This window comes from Stigmatopora nigra, chromosome 8, assembly GCF_051989575.1.
Source record: "Stigmatopora nigra isolate UIUO_SnigA chromosome 8, RoL_Snig_1.1, whole genome shotgun sequence".
NCBI classification, from domain to species: domain Eukaryota; kingdom Metazoa; phylum Chordata; class Actinopteri; order Syngnathiformes; family Syngnathidae; genus Stigmatopora; species Stigmatopora nigra.
Window position 1 is genome coordinate 3,096,466 of NC_135515.1, and position 15,698 is coordinate 3,112,163.

The 15,698-nt window shown below is 41.5% G+C and overlaps 4 protein-coding genes across 4 annotated transcripts; 3 read left to right on the forward strand and 1 right to left on the reverse strand.

The window, feature by feature from the left end:
• Positions 1 to 1,642: 1,642 nt before the first annotated feature.
• Positions 1,643 to 2,273, forward strand: LOC144200620 (claudin-4-like). The gene has a single exon (XM_077722866.1). The coding sequence runs from the start codon at positions 1,653 to 1,655 to the stop codon at positions 2,271 to 2,273; it is 621 nt and encodes a 206-aa protein (XP_077578992.1). The 5' UTR covers positions 1,643 to 1,652.
• Positions 2,274 to 4,446: 2,173 nt separating this feature from the next.
• LOC144200115 (claudin-4-like) lies at positions 4,447 to 5,369 on the forward strand. The gene has a single exon (XM_077722040.1). It carries the CDS (start codon positions 4,525 to 4,527, stop codon positions 5,257 to 5,259), a length of 735 nt encoding a protein of 244 aa, XP_077578166.1. The 5' UTR covers positions 4,447 to 4,524; the 3' UTR covers positions 5,260 to 5,369.
• A 514-nt stretch (positions 5,370 to 5,883) lies between these two features.
• Positions 5,884 to 8,473, forward strand: LOC144200116 (claudin-3-like). Its single transcript, XM_077722041.1, has one exon. The coding sequence runs from the start codon at positions 7,030 to 7,032 to the stop codon at positions 7,675 to 7,677; it is 648 nt and encodes a 215-aa protein (XP_077578167.1). The 5' UTR covers positions 5,884 to 7,029; the 3' UTR covers positions 7,678 to 8,473.
• A 3,640-nt stretch (positions 8,474 to 12,113) lies between these two features.
• Positions 12,114 to 15,573, reverse strand: LOC144200493 (uncharacterized). Its single transcript, XM_077722699.1, has 5 exons — positions 15,368 to 15,573; positions 14,453 to 14,636; positions 13,717 to 14,141; positions 12,935 to 13,121; positions 12,114 to 12,413 (listed from the first exon to the last, which is right to left on the reverse strand). The coding sequence occupies exons 1-5, from the start codon at positions 15,439 to 15,441 to the stop codon at positions 12,300 to 12,302; spliced, it is 984 nt and encodes a 327-aa protein (XP_077578825.1). The 5' UTR covers positions 15,442 to 15,573; the 3' UTR covers positions 12,114 to 12,299.
• Positions 15,574 to 15,698: the final 125 nt, after the last annotated feature.

A 15,698-nucleotide genomic window follows, 5' to 3' on the forward strand; every position in this document is an offset into this window, starting at 1 on the left:
AAAATAAAAATAATTCTTCCAAGAAATATTTGCGTTGCTTCACAACCAGGCCCAAATAAAACTGCCCAGGTTTGCAATTTGTTATTTTTTTTAGGTTAGCTGGGAGTTCCATTCGACGAAAAAACGGATGCCAAGAATTTTAATGGAACGGCGCTCTTAAATTTACACCTCACGGTTAAGTGGTTTCCAAGTTTGCGAGATAGCGCCGCCGGTCCTGTTTAGCATCGACCCATCGACATTTTGATGGCGGGCAGACTTTGAGAATTAATTACTAAGGAAACCATTGGACGGATAGAAAATAACGGCTTTAAAGCCCCGCCCACTCAAGAGTTTCTACACCCCAATTAAATTATTTGGGGGGAATTCATGCAGAAATGACTGCCAAAGATCCATAACAATTAAAGTCATGCACTAAATACAATTTATGGCATCGTTCGCCTCTGCATAGTTGAAACCAACCAATCATCGATCATGGCATTTTAGTGTGTTTTATACTTTTTTTGGCTTCATTTTACTTGGTTTTTGGCCCAGTGAAGGTAAAAAAAGGACCCAATTCATGTCTGAGGCCATAGTGGGACTTTGAGATAAGCATCACCGTGACTGGTGATCCGGAATGACCTTTGTAAATGATAGGAACGCTCTTATTTCACCTGGCCTTGCAGGAACAATGCGTTTACTCACAGGCAATAAAAAAAGCCTGAGGCAGGTATTTACTCCAGGCATAAATAATTCCCCTTGTTAATAATCCTCCTTGTTGGGAGTCGGTATAGGATGTAGAAGTCGAGGACAAGCTGACATAGGACTATGCTTTGATTTCATTGCTTTATTTTGGAGGTATGGGAGGAATAAAAAATCAAATGCAGTAACGTGGCATGCAACATGGTTGACCACTCTAAATTGTCCTGAGATATGACTGTAATTGGTTATCTATTTCCTTGAGCCCTGCAATTGGCTGGCCACCAATTCAGGGTGGATGGTTCCTGGAGTTAGATGGGATAGGCTCCAGCACCCCCCATGACCCTTGTTCAGAAAATGAATGTTTTTTTTTTGGACTGGGAAAGATTCATTGGGCCTGAAAACACATGTTTTGGTAGGAAAATGGAATTTTTAGTCCCCACAACCCCACCTGGTGCCTGGAGTTAGTTGGGATAGGCTCCAGCACCCCCCGTGCCCCTTGTTAAGAAAATGAATGATTTTTTTTTAACTGAGTAAGATTCATTGGGAATAGGTTTGGGTCTGAAAAGACAGTTTTGGGAGGAAGATGGAATTTTTAGACTTGGGGAAATCGAACCCTCAACCATGTGAAATGTTTGGAGCACTAGTAATTGGCTTTAAAATTGTGTTTATGTATTGGAGACAAAATAATCCATTTACTGTAAGGGAATGCTGGTTGGTAAAGTGTTGGAGAAGATAGGCCTCCATGCTTTGGTTTGACCGAGTCACTTGTCCCCATTCTATATTGGAATTGACGTCTGTCCATGTCAATGGCAGCTAGGAGGTTAATTCCCTTTTCTCCATCCGGCATGGTTGGCGGGCATCCTTCAACGCTGGCCCTGACTCCACCTTCCAGCCGTATAAAGAGCACAGATGGAGTTTCGCCCCGGAGTCGGACTCCCGAGCGGCGGGTATCCGATATCGCTGGTTCTCTTTCGATGGCGTCCACCGGCGTGGAACTCCTAGGACTGACGCTAGCCGTGACGGGCTGGCTTGGCGTGATGGTGGCGTGCGGCCTCCCCATGTGGCGCGTGGCCGCCTACGTGGGTCAGAACGTCCTGGTGTCCCAGGTCATCTGGGAGGGCTTGTGGATGAACTGCTCGGTCCAGAGCACGGGACAAATGCACTGCAAGGTTCACGACTCGACGTTGGGGTTGGCGCCGGACCTCCAGGCCGCCCGCGCCTTGGTACTGGTCTCGGTCACGCTGGGAGTGGCGGGGACGGCTCTAGCCGCGGCCGGCGCCAAGTGTACCGACTGCGGACGAGACCGGGAGGGTAAACGGCGTTTGGCGACGCTCGGTGGGCTGCTCTTGACCCTGGCGGGACTCTCCACGCTGACCGCCGTTTCCTGGACGGCACGCGTCATCGCCGCGGGCTTCTACGACCCGTTGCTGGAGGAAACGGGAAAACGTGACTTTGGGAACGCGCTCTACTTCGGGTGGGCGGCGTCTTCTTTGCTTGTTCTCGGAGGGGCCCTGTTGTGGTGTCCCTGTGGCGGGCGCAGGGAGGTCGGCGACGTGGTGGCTAATAGTCGGCGTGGAAAATCAGACTATGTGTGATGGGTTTTACTTGTTTGACCTGCAGGGGGAGTCTTGAGACGTGGTTGGACATGGTGGACTTGGGTTTTTTGGTTTTTTTTTACTTTTATGTTCAGTGTTAATGGAATTTGGATTCAAATTACATTTATTATTTGCTATCTCTCTATCTATCTATATATGCATTATAAATATTTTGTCATGGTGTCAAACATACAGCACGTGGGCAAGAAGTGGCCCCCTGGGGAGTTGTAGTTCATGCAGACTTTATTCATTCATACAGAAACAATTGCTTTTTTATTTTATTTCAGTAAAACCAGAATTGTGCATGTGTGTGTGTGTGTGATGTAGTCCGTGTACTGCACCTTCAATGGCATCCAAAAAGTTAACAAGGAACTTTTAAATACCACCTGCCCAAAAATCATCAGAAACAACCCAGGAATTCCCCACAAAAAAATAGGAACTGATCCAAAATTTATAGGAAATGTCATTTACAATAAATGTGCCTAAGAATATATTGGAAAGAACCAACTTGAAAAGAAGGTACCTCAAAGTTAAATATAACTGAGCAGTACTTAACTCTTCGGCTGCCATTGACGATGCTAAACGTTCAATCCATGCTAAAGGGAGGGTTGGCAGCAAAAATTATTTTACCACCAGATTAGCATTAAAGAAAAATGTGTAGTTTGGACTATTGTACTTAATATTTTTAAAAAACAACAACACTTTCTGCAGCAATTCAATAGACATTGTGCATCTCCTTTTATGGTACATAGCTTGACCACTAGAGGCCAGTATATCACAAATAGGAGCTAGTCAAAAACCACAAGAGTGAAAATGTACTTTTTATCAAACAAGAACTATATGAATCCTTATTTTTGAAGTATCATTTGCATTTTTGTACACATTAATGTTACCTCAAGGCACATATTTACCAACCTGTTTATATATTCAATTCTATATTAAAGTCAGTTATTAACGTTTCACCTTGGCTACTTTATTATGCACAATGTAGCAGCTGCGCCCCCCACCGGCCCCCCACTGCCCCCCCATCCCCTCCAACGACAGCCAGGAGATATTTAGTTTCGAGGCAAACACGTCACGGACACAAAGGGGGTCTTGTTAGCCTCGTCTTCCTTTGTAACCTGCCCTGAAACCCGGTAGGGGATAATGGGCCAAAATTGGAAGAGAGATCCACACAAAGACCCCATTGATCACCTGGTTCCGTCATTTGGGACCCCCTGTCGCATTACGCCGTAAAGTAAAAAGTCAAACTAAAAGTTATCCCGTCCAAAAGTGCGATTGAGTGACCTATTTCAAGCGCTACAAACAAATGAACGTGACCTACTTGCTTGTTGTTTTTTTGGGGACGGTACAAGGTTAATCATCGTGTAAATAGAAGGAGAAAGGCTTGACTTTTGTTATTTAGCGCATTAGGTTACAATCATTTTTTAAGTGTGGAAAAACTGTATTTATAGACTTTTAGTCACAACAGCGAAACACTTCACAATCAAGAGGGGAGTATAAGTCTACTAAGTATCATTTTTAGAAGTCTACTAAGTATCATTTTAAGAAGTCTACTAAGTATCATTTTAAGAAGTCTATTAAGTATATATATTAAGTCTATATATATTTCAGCAATAAACTTATTTAGTTATATATTTATTCATGTATTTATTAACTTATTTAATACCTATTTATTTACGTCTAAAATGTCTTTTTCTGTGTCTGTATTCTCACCTTCTTGCTACTGTGACAACTAAATTTCCCAAATACGGGATGAATTAAGTTATCCAATCCAATCATATTATCACTTTTGGGAGAGCAGTTTACTATTTGATCAGAATACAAAATTAACTTTAACCATAACAGAGTAAAAACAACAAAAACAACAAAAAGTAGCACTTGAGTATTGATGGCAAGCCCAGCCAGACTATGAAAAAAGTACAATTTATAGTCCGCCAATTCCGAGGTCGTGTTATTCCCAGACACCCGCAGCCATTAAAAAAAGGTTTTACGTTGGCTTAACTAGTTGCCTCATTTCCCCAAGAGAAAGCTCCCAACTGTCAAGGCTAAAGTCAGCACACCCGCATTCTGCTGTCCAATCACGGGACCGCCTCCGTTACTCTTTAACCACCACCACCACCACATCCCAGATAAGCCATATTTACTCTCCCCAAGAGGTAGCGCCACCGATGGGTTGAATCATTAAACCGAGGTCATTTTCCCAAAACCACGCCGACCATTTTTCGGGGTTGACGCTCTTGGCGTGGGGATGCCGAGGCCCCGCCTCCCTCAGGCCTATATGAGCCACGACGGGGCGACGACACAGCGAGAAGACGAATCGGGAACCATGCCTTCGGCGGGATTGGAGATTCTAGGGGTAGCGTTGGGGGTCCTGGGTTGGATTCTGGCCCTGGCGTCGTGTGCTCTACCCATGTGGCGCGTCTCGGCGTTCATCGGCGTCAACATCGTGACGGCGCAAACCGTCTGGGAGGGCATCTGGATGAACTGCGTGGTACAGAGCACGGGACAGATGCAGTGTAAACTCCACGACTCCATGTTGGCCCTCAGCGGCGACCTACAGGCCGCCAGGGCCCTCAGCGTGGTTTCCGTGACGACCGGTCTGATGGGTCTCCTGTTGGCCAGCGCGGGGGCTAAGTGTACCAACTGCGTGGAGGATCGGCGTTCCAAGGCTCGGATCACCGTGGCGGCCGGGGCTGCCTTTCTCCTGGCGTCTTTGACCCAGTTGGTGCCCGTGTCCTGGTCCGCCAACGCCATCGTGTCGGACTTCTATAACCCGGTGGTCCCAGAGGCCCAGAAGCGGGAAATGGGGGCGGCGTTGTACGCAGGTTGGGCGGCGGCTGCTTTCCTGCTACTCGGTGGGGCACTCCTATGCTCCAGTTGCCCACCCGAGCCCGAGAAGAGGTACGGGACCCCGTCCGGATTGGTCTACCCGCCTGGTAGATCCGTCCCTATGGGGTCCTACGAGCGGAAAAACTACGTCTGAATGTGGCGGTCTGGGACTTGGTGGCAAATTGGAGGGGAACCTTGCGTTTTTGCCTTAAATGTTTTAGGAAGGTGTTGAAATCGATGAATACATTTGGACTTGTTTTTAGGTTTTTTTGCAGCATTTGACTTAGAAAAAAAAATGGATTCACGTTTTTGAGGCATTTTCTTTGCAAAACTTTCTTGAATTTAAATTTAAGTACCACCATTTAAGCAGTTTTTACTTTTTCTTTGCTTTTTTCACTGTTTTGCATAATAACTTTCTCAAAAAGAATTCTATTCTTTTCTGTTTAATTTTAATATATCTTTTTTTTTTTAGCAGAATTTGATCTTTGGCCTTTGTTTGTGTATTTTTTCTGCATTTTACTTTACTTTCTTTAGTTTTTTAGCAGAATACTATCATTTTGTCCATTTTTTGCTAATTTCACAGATTTGCTCTTAACCAAAAAGTTTCCAGATCAAAAAAACTCAATGCCAAATAGCTTAGACATTTTTTTTGCTGTGTAGCAAATATTTTCAATGCAATTATATTAATAAAAAATCCACACTTTGGATGTTAAACAAAAAAAACGAATGGAGGAATGTGTATCCAATGTAAAAGTCAAAACTCAAAATTCACTCAAATTTGGGTTGAAGTATGAATCGGAAGTCACACTCTTGTTTTTCTTCCTCTGGCCATCCTTATCTTCCCCTTCAGTTTGGTCAGTGTTTGCTCCCAGATAACCACAGCGTTGGTCTACTTTGTCACCTTATCAAACAAAGGACTGGCTTCATGGCGTGTTGAACACCACAGAGAGTTGGGGGAGGAAAGATGGCCACCATTGGAAGGAAGGGGGTGGCGTTCACATATCTAAGGAGACGCTCATTGCGCCAAAGAATTCCAAGGATGTCCTGCAGACAGACAGTGATTAAAGGCCACCAAGCAATGCCCGTTGGGGAAAGAGAAGAAGAGAGGAAGGATCTTTACCCCCAAAAACTGCACTTTTCAGTTCTAAGGAAAATCATCAGCAATTGGACCTGGACCTGGACCGTAGACCAACCCTCCCGCTTCCAACAGCTCGGATGTCCAAGAGTTGAGTGGTCCCCCAATCCCGTAATGGAAGAAATGTCCCTTCAAACAAGTTTGTCACTGGAAGACGTCCAATCAAGTTGAAGTGGGAAGTCGAATCCTTGTGCTTAATTGATCATTTCAAACTGTCCAAATAGGTTTTTCACTTGTTGACGTCCAATCGTCTTCTAAAAACTACATTGCTGCCAACTATCCCACGTTTTCACGATTGGACGACCAGTTTGTCAAATGGACATGGCTAATTCTTTTCCGGCGGAAGGCCCAGGTTGAGTTTTTGACAAATACATGATTGGACAAACCATTTGAACAGAGCATCACTTTAAATAGATTGGACATCCACTCTTCATGAACGAATTGGAATCGATTGGACGCCATAAAAAGTGCCTCCTTTTGGTCCTCTTAACCGTAAAAGGCTTCTTTGTCAGAGCCGAGTCTTGTCTTCTCTTAACTTCATCCTCCCCCTATTTGCCAAAACTCCTCCCCCTTTTCACCTGACTCCTCCCCTCCTGCCCAACCCAACTCTATAAAGCCCAAACACCGTCTTCCCGGGCTCTCACACACGTCCCACTCGTCTTCTCCGAATACTCCCCAAAGCCCCCCAACGGCATCCCATCTCGGCATTCTTCTCCGGAGATATCCCAAAGCCCCCCTCCCCAGGAATAGTCCCTAAGACCCCCCCACCCACGCCCCACCACCCTCAGGATGTCGGTGGGCCTGGAGCTCCTGGGCATCTCCCTATGCATCCTGGGATGGATCATCGGTATCGTGGCGTGCGCACTCCCCATGTGGAGGGTGACGGCGTTCATCGGGAGCAACATCGTGACTGCGCAGATCATCTGGGAGGGTTTATGGATGACCTGCGTGGTCCAGAGTACTGGTCAGATGCAGTGTAAGGTCTACGACTCAATGCTGGCCTTGTCGCAAGACCTCCAGGCTGCCCGGGCACTTACCATCATGTCCATCCTCTTGGCTGTGGTCGCCATCCTGGTGGCCATAACGGGCGCCAAATGCACCAACTGCATTGAAGAGGAAGCCTCCAAGGCCAAAGTGATGATCGTCTCCGGGGTTTTCTTCATCGTTTCGGGCGTCATGCAGTTGATTCCAGTGTCCTGGTCGGCCCACGCCATTATCCGGGATTTCTACAACCCGTTGGTGACGGATGCACAGAGGAGAGAGCTGGGTGCCGCGCTCTACGTGGGATGGGCCGCCGCCGCCCTGTTGGTTTTGGGGGGTGGGTTGCTTTGCTGCTCTTGCCCACCTAGTCAAGAGCGCTATGGGAATTCTAGGATGGCGTATTCGGCGTCTAGGTCGGCGGGGGCGCAAGGGATGGAGAGGAAGGACTATGTGTGAGGGAGAAGATTTGAAAAAGAAGGAGGAGAAGGGTTTCTTCAAGTTTTTAACTAACTGCCGTTCCTTCGATATTCATTAACCGCTTTTTGTAGAAAAAATGGGTGGTCGGTTCCTTCTGGAAAATTCCAAGATGTCGTTCGCTAAACATTGACGGAAGGCCGTTTGAGGTCGCGCTAAATATTTCCGCATTTTTGACCTGTGAAACAACTTTTTAGAACAGAAAATTAGATCAAGTATTCTGCAAAAAAGTTTCAAATACTTTTTTTTAATCCTTTTAAATGTGTGAACATTTTTCTTTTATTCAAATAGCATTTTTTTCATGATTACCTGTCAATGAATTTGATATCAATGTGTGAATATATATCTAATGGCTCTCTCATGACTGCATTTTGTCATTTCTTGAATCTTTTTTTTTAATAAATAACATTTCTACATTGAGAAAATGTTCAATATGAATTAAATCTGAATGAAATAAAACATTCTCTCAGGTTTTGACCCCCAAGTAACAATCACTTTTTATGAATTTTATTTTGTAGCATTTAACTTATGACAGGATGTTGCCCTTTTATGAAAATAAATATGCAAAAACCCACAAGGGGTTTGAACCCTCGATCTCAGAACTGCGAGGCGAAAATGCTAACCACTTCTACACCGTACTGCCTAACATACTTTATACTGTCTATATTTTAATTTTTTAATGATTTATCTTTTTCTTTTCATTTCTACGTAAAAAAAATGTATTCATCCTTTTTTGATATTTTTAAACCCATAGTAAAGATCTTTGTCATCCTTTGGATTTTTTGTTGCTTTTTTACTTGAAAAAACATGCAAAATATGAATTTTATTTGGAAAAAAGGATATTAAAAGCAATTTAAAACATTGTTCTTCCACAAAATCTACTTTTAACACAAATTAAAAGCAGGTTTTTATGATTTTAACTTGAAATGGTTGTGATTTAATCGTCAATTTTCTGTCTTGGCCTCTCGAAACGCACGTTTTTGCATTTTTTCATCAAAAAAAAAAATGATATCAACAGATGTCTCACATTAGGAAAGTCTTCCAAGTTCATTTGAAATAATCCAGTAGGGTTATCAAAAATATGCGGGTGATAAACACCCAACTAAAAGCCTCGTTAATCCCACCCTTTGACACGTTGATTGCGAAGTCGACGGCATTTTTGCACTGTTTGTCGTTTTTTGCACAATAAACATCTTCGTGCTTCTTGAATTTTCACTTCTGTTTGAAATTTAACAGGAAAAAAGGGAGAACAGAGGCTTATTTTTATTTTTATGGAGCCATAAATCAAGTGACAGCTACTCAAATAAAAGGGCTTTTTGTCCGTGAGAAAAGAATTCTTTGGAAGAAAGATAAGTTACAAAAAAGAAGAAAAAAAAGTACATTTTATTCATCAAAAAGAGTCAAAAGTGTCACATAAAAGGAATAAAAATGTCATTACTGACTCACATTTCCAGTGTTGTTTTGAGATGCTAAAAACAGTACGTTTTTCATTTATAAAACAATTAATAAAATATGGTTATAGCTAATAATGAATGGGAGCTTTAAAGGTGAAGATGTTGTTGGAGCCAATGTGTCACACCCAGTAAGTGACGGCGTGCTAAAATATTGATTGGCGATTGGCAAACAAGCGTGTCATCTTACGGTGGCGTATCGGTGTCGCATCGCCGCCGGTAATGACGCGACTCGGTAATTAAAGCCACTCGATTGGCTTAGAAAATATCTCCATTGACAGCAATGCAATTAGGTCATACTTTAAAATGTGTCCTTTGAAATCATGTGTGTTTTTGTGGGTTGCTTAATATATGTATATGTCATGTTTTTTTTTAAATAGTTAATATTTTATGGGAATTTTTAGGGTTTAATATTGTATAGCACAGGTTCGAAATGGCGTCATTTTGCCCATTGGAGGAAATCATGTGTGTTGACTTTGTTTCAGGGCAAAAATTCTAATAAAGTAGAAAATATTTTACCAAAAATAAAAAAATCTATTTAAAATATATACATATGTTTTTCCCAATAGGTATTTTTGAGTCTATAAATAAAATAAATCAATCAAAAGCCTTTATTGTCATCATACATAGCTGCTTATAATGAAATTGATGGTCCTACTCCACAAAGTGTGTTTTCCCAGTAAATAAAAACATAAATATGTCATTCATAAAAATATAAAAAGTCACAGGCTGGCAAGGTAAGTTCTAAAATATTGCACAGTGAAACAAAAGCCCATTCCGTGTACAAACATTTATATACTTTTTCTGTTCTTTTACCTCTACCTGACTTTTATTTTCTTATTGTTGTCTAAAATAGGACCCTCCAGGCATGTTTGACCAGTTGGACTATATTTGAGCGAGCTAATGATTGACTTTGAACGGAAAAAAAATGAAACAAATCCCAAAGGCACTTTTTCCTATCTGACCATGGCGGTTTGATCCAATCCGTGTCCGGCCAGAGCCATTGGTCACGTGACCGAAACTGGGGAATGCACTGGGCCGAGAGGTTGCTTAGCACCTGAAGCTGGAATGAAAATGATGCCCCCACTCCCCCCTTCCCCGTGGCCCCCCACTCCAACTGCCAGTAAGAAATACTCCATCTCTCCCCATGTCTGTTCAAACAAACTCAGTCAATGCTGTAACAAAAAAAACGGTCTTTTTTTGCTACTGAAGGCCAAATTCCTGCTGTGTTTTGGCCCGTGAAGACATTTCAGGATCAAATACAGCTAGAGATGTCAAATATCTTTGAATGGGGTAGTGAAGTAGTGCCCTTGCATTCAAAATTGTGGAGAATTTTACTGCAGCTAGGACACAGGTGTCAAAGTGGCGGCCCGGGGGCTAAATGTGGCTCGACCCATAATTTTGTGTGGCCCGGGAAAGTCAATCATGAGTGTTGACTTTCTGGTTTAGGATCAAATTCAATTGAAGAGTATAGATGTATATTAAATTTCAAGATTTCCCCCCATTTAAATAAATAATTGTCATTTTTTATCATTTTTTCTGTTTTTAGTTCAAAAATAATTTTGTAAAATCTAAAAGTATATTTAAAAAAAGCTCAAATAAACATTGTTTTAGATCTATAGATTACTGAATATTCACGTCTTTTAATCCAGAAAAAATATCTAAATATTATATCTAAAAAATTGTTTTCCAGTCAAATTTGGAAAATCCTGCTCATAATCTCTGTTTTGTTTTTTTTTAAAATCTGGATCTTGGAAGTCTTTCATTAAGAAGTGCAGAAATGCCATTTGGATTTTCCTCAAGTCAATCGTCGGGCCGTGTTTGGCCCTCAGCCCTCGGGTTTAATACCCGACTCTGTCTCCATCTCCGCCAGACTCATGCAGACTCCACCCGTCGCCGAGTTTCATATCAGAAGCTAGGATGCCAACTTTTATCAGTATGACCTGATACGCACGGCCACTCTTTCATTTTCCAAATTCTCCAAGGCAACCTGCCAATTGCAACACTTGTAGTCAACTCCGAATTTCACATTTCAGATTAGTAAAAACATAAGACGTCAATAAAAGTCTATTTCCAGTAAGCTAAGGCCATCCCATCAACACCAAAGGTCCAAACATAACATTGCTGGACACGTTTGAAGTGTCCAAGATCCAAGGATCACTTTAGGAGCAATTCTGCAGTGCTCGTTTATGCCACCACGCAAGTTAACCTTAGTTAGAAGTTGTTGTCAGCAAAGAAAGAGTAAAATTCAGAATTAAAAGACTCAAGTGGCAAGTATGGACTGCTTAAAAGAATCCAAATCGGAAGCTAAAGAAGGGAGGAAGGAACACAGTGTGTTGATTTTGTGGGGTCAGATTGTACCGACAACCTTTATGTCGTCTGGTCGTGTTGTGGAGGAACACGAGGCCCATTAGATGGGAGTTCATGCCCTCTGATAAAAAAAGAAGCCCAGCCAGAAGCCAAAAGCATGAAATACTCCCTCCCTTAAATTCCACAAGCGAGATAGCAAACCAGCACCCCCGACGCTCGGGACGGAAGCTGCTTGGTAGACCATTAAAAAAATTAATTCATTAATAACCAGCAGAAAATGTCAGTGGCCTTCTTGCACAGTAGCCCTCAATAATTTAAGATTCATGAGAAATGTATAGGAAAGATCTTTGGTGCCCTCTCGTGGCCAAGTATATATCTACTGTTCAATTAAATGACTAGGCTATAGTTTTAATCATTTATTTTCAATACTGTCTGTTATTAATTATTTAAATACTTCTATTATTTTTTTTGAATTCATGAAAATATTAGAGATAGTCACGGCCATGTTTGGTCTACATTAACCGCAATATTCGAGGGATTACTGTACTTGATTTAGACTACAAAACTGGAAAACTATGTCAAATATGTATTCCTCTAGTTTTGGAATATTCGCTTTATTATATATATATAAAAACAAAATCAACAAAACAATTGTGTGCATGATTGAAAGTACTTTTTAATTGACTTTTGTTATGGAGAAAAAAAATCATCATAAAAGTATAAGCAGGAAAATAAGGAGTGTGATGGTTAAAAACACACATCTTATGTTTGATGGTGAAAATCAGTGTGTCATTTTAATCATTTAGCAAAAAAAAAAAAAAAAATGGCTCCCAGAAGGGACATTTAAAGTTTGTCCTGGCCAAGAGTGTAGAAAAAGGCCGCCGCGTCGTCTTCCTCGTAGATGATAGCCACGGTTTCGCCGCTGTCGCAAACGCCGCCGCTGTTTTGGAGGTACGCCTAAAAAAGGCAACATTTGGAAGAATATGTCAGTAAATAGCAGATTTTCCAGATTTTAAATACACTGGTAAATTTGTATTTAATACCAACATATTTGTGTTTTTATTTTTATTCTGCTGCTTTTACGTGATTCCAATCTCCTAAAAAGTATACAAATTGAAGTTGTTTGACTTAAAATATTAAGCTCTTAATTTTTTGTTGTTTTTGAAGGCCAGAATGATTATTTTTTGTAACTTTGTAGCTCTCTTATCTAAAGGAATCTCATTTTGACACAACATCATTTGCCGTAAAAGCTGATTTTGACGCCAAATACGACAAATATGCAATTTTTCGGAGTAATAATATTTACACTATTTAGCCACTTGGCAAAAAATCTACATTTTCCCCCCAAAAATCTGATTTAATAGTCCAACCCAACCTACTTTTTTGCCATATTTTGACCCGTTTGACGTCAGCTTGGCAAGATTTCTTACAAATGTAGATATAAAAATGTATCAAGAGGAAAAAATGCATGTACTCACCCTTTCCAGAAGCTGCAGTCTCTCTTCCGTCATCATATTTTTTTGCCGAAGCTGACTGACGGTATTTTCAAGGCCGAGCATTTTGTCTAGGTGGCGCCGATGGCGTTGGTGTAGGAGTTTGACTTTCTTTTGCAATTGGGCCACTGTGGTTTCCAGTTGCTCCTTGTTCGGGTGGGGTTTGTGGTAGCTGCCATGTGACAAACATGCATAAATTAACTGCATTTAGGTTTTGATTTTATTAAATATGCCACTTCAAACTCAATTTTTATTGGTCGAGGAAATTTTCTATCTGCATACAGTATGAGAGTTTTATGGAAATGGAAAAAAAACAATCTTAAAGTATGTAAATGTCACATTTTGGGCATGTTTATTTAGTCAATGTTAATATTATGCTCTAAATGAGCCAAAATGCTAGGCAATTTTATACAGTATATTTTTATTATGAATCATTCTTGTGTTTATCTTTATTTTTTGGGGGGTTGAGATTACCACATATTTTTACACTGGAGTTCCAGTTTTTGAGTCATCTGATTCCAATGATGATTGAATAAGACTTTTTTTTTTTTTTTTTTGGATGAAATCTTTCTACATTTCATTTTGGAACTGGATTAAAAGCCCTGAATATTCAGGTTTTTTTTATAGATCTAAAACAATGTTTATTTTGGGTTTTAACAGTCAGTACACTTGAATTATTATTACTTTTTTGCCTTTAAAAATGACACATTTTAGTTGGTTTTCTCACATACTTTGAATTGATGTCCCTTTTTAAAGAAAATGCTCACCAATGTTCCTCCAATTGATGGTCCCAGCTCTCCGAATCTTCATCTTCCTCATCTTGCTGTTCTTCTCTCTCCAGCAGGAGGGCCTCGGACGGCGGCCGCGGCGGGGCGTGCTTGGACACGATGGGCAGCGTGGAGGCGATGGGCTCCGGGCTCAAAGCCGACGACAGCACCGTTTCCGAGGAAACCAGCGCTTGGCCCGAGACACCATCGGGAACAGTCTCGAAGTAGGCTATAAGCTGCGTTTCCCCAGCGCCCTCCATGTCCACGACACCGCTTTCGGGAAGCAGGACCAGCCGCCCGACGTCTCGCCCATCCAGTAAAGGAAGCACACTCAGGTAAGGGAGCTCACCGTCGGCATAGACGGAGTCGGCTTCCCTACGAAGCACTTTGACGTTCTTCTCGTTGTCGTCCGTCGCTTTGCGTTTCTATAAAAATTGAATTAGTTGGTTCAAACGTTTATGTAGGTCAGACATAGGCCTTTTTTAAATGACATTTTAATATTTCTTAAACTCCTTTTTACTTGACTTTGTACTTTATACTTTTTACTTTAATGATGAGTGATGTATGTCAATACTTTAGTCCTTTTTCTGTTTATGTTTCATATGTACTGTTAACGGATGCACTTTTTTATGTGTATCGTATCTTGTGGTGACCCCGGCCCATCTGTCAAATTTTTAAAGTTAATGTGGCCCCCGGGCCCCAAAGTTTGCCCACTCAGACGGAAAATTTGCGTTACCTCCGCTCTGTGGAAGACGGTGGGCACGGCGTCGCTCTCGAGGTTTCGAATCCCCCATCGGACCTTGAAGCATGACGAGACAAAATGCTCGTGGCAGATGTATTGATGTCGAGATGGAGTCCAGTTGTCGCGGCCGATGTTTCTCAGCCATAGTTGCAGCTGCTCCGGATCGTGCAGGGGGAATCTAAGGGGGGCCAAAAACAGATGTAATTTCATATTTTTGGCAGTAGATATTGTCAGATTTTTGGATTGGCCCTAAATCAGGGATTTTTCAAATTAATTTTGAACTGACAACTGAAAAAACGATTAAAAAATGACAATTAATGATTTAAAAGGGGCAAAATCGGGAAATTTAATATATATCTATAATCTTTATTTTAATTTGATCCTAAAACAGAAAGACAGCACTCATGATTGACTTTCCCGGGCCACACAAAGTGATGCAGTGGGCCACATTTGGCCCCCGGGCCACCACTTTGACACATGTGCTCTAAATAATTGAATATAGAGTTGATAGATGTAGAAAAGGATTAGATTGGTAATTTTATTCGTTGTAGCCTACGTGAATCTAAATGCGACAAAAACTTTATTATATGGAATGGAACTCAGTGTTATCCATCTTGACTAGTCATGTTAAGAATATTGTTTAACTCGGGTATCAACACGTCATCTAAAAAAAATAGAAGAAAATGACGCGTCAGGATTTTAAAATCTAAGCTCAAAGGTCAAAAAGCAGGACGTGTGATAAACGCAGCGTTACAAATAAGAATGTCCGTTCTTTGTCTTATGATAAATGTCCGATTTTAAAAAAAAATCAAAGTATCTATTGAAACAACAAATAGAAAAACACGCCGTCACTCAGACGACCGTAAGCGGACACATGTTAAAACGAAACATGAAGTCAAGGTGTCTTACTTGTAAAAGCTTTTTGGATCGGTGCCGCTCGTCGAATCGTTTTTACAGTTTGGTACCGAACAATATTTCGGCATGTTGGGTCTAATCAGCGTCGTTTGTCGTATCGCTGATGTGCGTAAATACGCGTCTGAGCAGGTTGGCAACAAGGTGAAACTCGTGCAGTGTTGACAACGCGGTGCGCATTTACTGACGACATATTGATGCGACCAGATCAGCTGCTTCTGCGCGTCTTGACGTCATATATAGGCGACTTTGCGCGTGATACAACTATAGATGCGTTTATGACATTTCCCCCACGTTTTTGAAAGAAACAAACTAATTTCATTTTAAA